Source organism: Callorhinus ursinus, unplaced genomic scaffold, assembly GCF_003265705.2.
Source record: "Callorhinus ursinus isolate GAN/ISIS: 27379988/994484 unplaced genomic scaffold, GSC_fseal_2.0 scaffold102, whole genome shotgun sequence".
NCBI lineage: Eukaryota > Metazoa > Chordata > Mammalia > Carnivora > Otariidae > Callorhinus > Callorhinus ursinus.
The window spans coordinates 418,050-420,786 of record NW_027397164.1 but is presented as its reverse complement, the minus strand read 5'-3'; the positions used below and the strand labels follow the sequence as shown (position 1 = coordinate 420,786).

Below are 2,737 nucleotides of genomic sequence, written 5' to 3'. Positions count from 1 at the left end.
GTGCTCCCATCCATTCGGTGAGCTGGAGCACCTCTTCATCCCACCCCGCGTCCGCCTCCCCAGAGCCACCAGGCCCTGGGTGCCATGAGTCCTGGGCCCCCTGCCCCAGGTCCCCACCTTCTCTGCTCTGCTTTTTGACTTTGCCGAGGGCCTGGCTGCAGACGGGGGGCTGCTGTCCGTGCTCTCCGGGGCGGGGTCTGGGAGGTGGGGTGGGCAGGTCCGACGGGGCCCTTCGCTCTGCCCCTTCATCCCCAGGCTCGGAGAAATGGGTGAGGGGCTAAGAAGCTGGGCAGGTGGGCTCCGTTCTGCCTCTACCTTCCCCACGCTTTGCTCCTCAGATGCCCGCCGCCCGCCACTTCCTCTCCCTGCTGCTCCTGCCCACCTGCGTGGCTCTGTGGCTGCCACCGCCGCGGGGGGCCCGGGGGGCCCCGCTGGAGCCAGTGTACCCTGGGGACAAGGCCACGCCAGAGCAGATGGCCCAGTATGCGGCTGAGCTCCGCAGATACATCAACATGCTGACCAGGCCCAGGTGTGTGCGAGAAAGAGAGAGAGAGAGAGAGAGAGAGAGAGAGAGAGAGATCCCAGTCCTGTTGGCCCTGGGCCCCGCCCCCGGTCCCAGCCCCAGCCACGCTCTGGGGAAAGCAGAGCATCTCCACTGACCAGGCCTGCGGCCTCAGGCCCCAGGCGGGGGGGGGGGGGTGCCCAGGGTGGGCATGAGGCAGGTGAGCCGGCACGTGGGCACGGTGCTTGTCCCAGCTGCCTCTCCCCTGCCAGGTACGGGAAGAGAGACAGAGAAGAAACGCTGGACATCCTGGAGTGGGGCTCCCCCCGCACTGCTGCCCCCAGGTGGGTTTGCTTCCCTGCTCTGTGTGCCTAGATCCCTGGGGCCGAAATGGGGGTGCGGGGAGGGGAGAACAAAGGCTCAGGGCTGGCCCGAGGTCTCCTGAGGGTGGGAGGACTGTCCCCTCCGACTGCCACGTTCTGCCCCCTCCTCACAGGGAGCTCAGCCCGATGGACTTGTAACGCCCGCCACCTCCTGCCTCCTCGGACTCCAAGGGCAATGCCGGCCCACCTCCCCCCTCTGCACCCTTGGCAATGGCCGAAGCTTGCTCCCTGCTCCCGCGCAGACTAAATAAAGCAAATCGCAGTCAGAGCTTCTCTGTGTGTGTGTCTCTGTGGACCCCTGGTGGGGGCAGGAGCAGGCCAAGTGCTCTGGAGAGCCGGGAGGAGGGGAGGGAGGCCCGGGAGGGAAAGGAGGGCATTGTCAGGGATCCAGAAGGCCTGCGGGGGTGGTCAGAGCCATTCAGCTCATCCTCTGCTTCACAGACGGGCAGGCCCAGAGGGAGGCAGGGACTCCTCCAAGGACATTCAGCAAGTGAGTGAGGCTTGAATCTTCCCATTTCAGCACTTCTAGACCTTCCTGATCAATAGCCTGATGACAACCATGCCCCCAAACGCACCCCCACCAATGTTTTTCAATACCTAGGCACCGGGTGAGGTACGAATGTATACTAAAGCGTCCTTGGCACCGGGCCAGAGGCAATGACCAGCCCGGAGGAGTGACTGGTGCCAAGTCACCAGCTGCCCTCCGCTGGCAGGTCGGAGATGGGTCACTGTGTGTGTTCAGTAGGAGTACGGCTCATCAGGGGGCACGGGAACACGACCAGCACAGGGGGACTGTGATGGGGAGGGTCCTGGAGACAGTGTCCTATACAGACTATTGGGAAAAGGAGCCTACTGTGTGCCGGGGGCGTGCAAGCCTCCTGACGACCCAGTGAGGGAGATACTGTTCTCACTCTACAGAGGCCAAGGCTGAGGCTCAGCAAGCTGTGGCAGCTTCTCCCAGGTCCGGCACAGACAGCAAGCTAGTCCAGGCACATAGCACCAGCTACGGAATCAGAGGAACTCGACTCTGATCCCGAGATCTGCCCCTCTCTGTCTGTGTGTCTGTCTGTCTGCTACAACCTCTCTGAGCCTCAGACTCTTCATCCGGAGAGAAGGATGATAGGGTTGCCGTGAGCAAGACATGAAATAACAAGTATGAAACATGGAGCGTGTGGGGCGCCTGATGGTGCAGTCGTTTGAGCATCTGACTCTTGATTTTAGCTCAGGTCGTGATCTCAGGGTCCTGGGATCGGGCTCCGCGCTCAGGGGGGAGTCTGCTTGAGATTCTCTCTCTCTGCTCCTCTCCCCACTCACACACACTCTCTCTAAAATAAAAATAAATAAATCTTTTTTAAAAAACCCCAAACAACCCAGGTGTTTGCAGCCGGAGGGAGTGAAAATGCTGAGCATCCCTTGAACAATTCTTCTTTCAGCAAGCGAACCCATGGGTGTGCTATTATGATCTCTATGTGCACCCATATGCTCTAGGATCGATTTGTTGGAAATTTGAATCCCAACAAATTTTGGAATTTGAAGGGAGCGTCATGGCAGGGATGGGTGAGAAGTGAGACAATTAGAGCCTTCCTGGTTCCTGGAATGGCTTCTCTGGCCTCCCCTTCGGTGCTCTGCCTGAAGAGACGGGGCTGTGGGTTTGATGGGTGAGAGGCTCCCCTTTCCTGGACGCAGCGCCTCACCCTGATCCCAGGACAAAGACAATCATGTTTCTCCTTAAGTCCTGGCTGAGTCTGGAGTGTGCAAATGACCCGAAAGTGGATCCAGGCCCTAAAAGGCACAGGACTGGAGAGGATGCAGCCACCAGGCAAATGCTTGGCTCAGGATGATTCTCACACCC

General features: G+C 60.0%; 1 protein-coding gene across 1 annotated transcript; it reads left to right on the top strand.

Moving 5' to 3' along the window:
* Positions 1–338: 338 nt before the first annotated feature.
* On the top strand, positions 339–1,122 carry PPY (pancreatic polypeptide). Its single transcript, XM_025861701.2, has 3 exons — positions 339–529; positions 775–846; positions 999–1,122. Exons 1-3 carry the CDS (start codon positions 339–341, stop codon positions 1,021–1,023), a joined length of 288 nt encoding a protein of 95 aa, XP_025717486.2. The 3' UTR covers positions 1,024–1,122.
* Positions 1,123–2,737: the final 1,615 nt, after the last annotated feature.

Coding starts and splice junctions, on each gene's coding strand:
- PPY (XM_025861701.2), top strand. CDS start 339: ATGCCCGCCGCCCGCCACTTCCTCTCCCTGCTGCTCCTGCCCACCTGC. Junction 530..774: donor AACATGCTGACCAGGCCCAG/GTGTGTGCGAGA, acceptor CTCCCCTGCCAG/GTACGGGAAGAGAGACAGAG. Junction 847..998: donor CCCCGCACTGCTGCCCCCAG/GTGGGTTTGCTT, acceptor CCCTCCTCACAG/GGAGCTCAGCCCGATGGACT.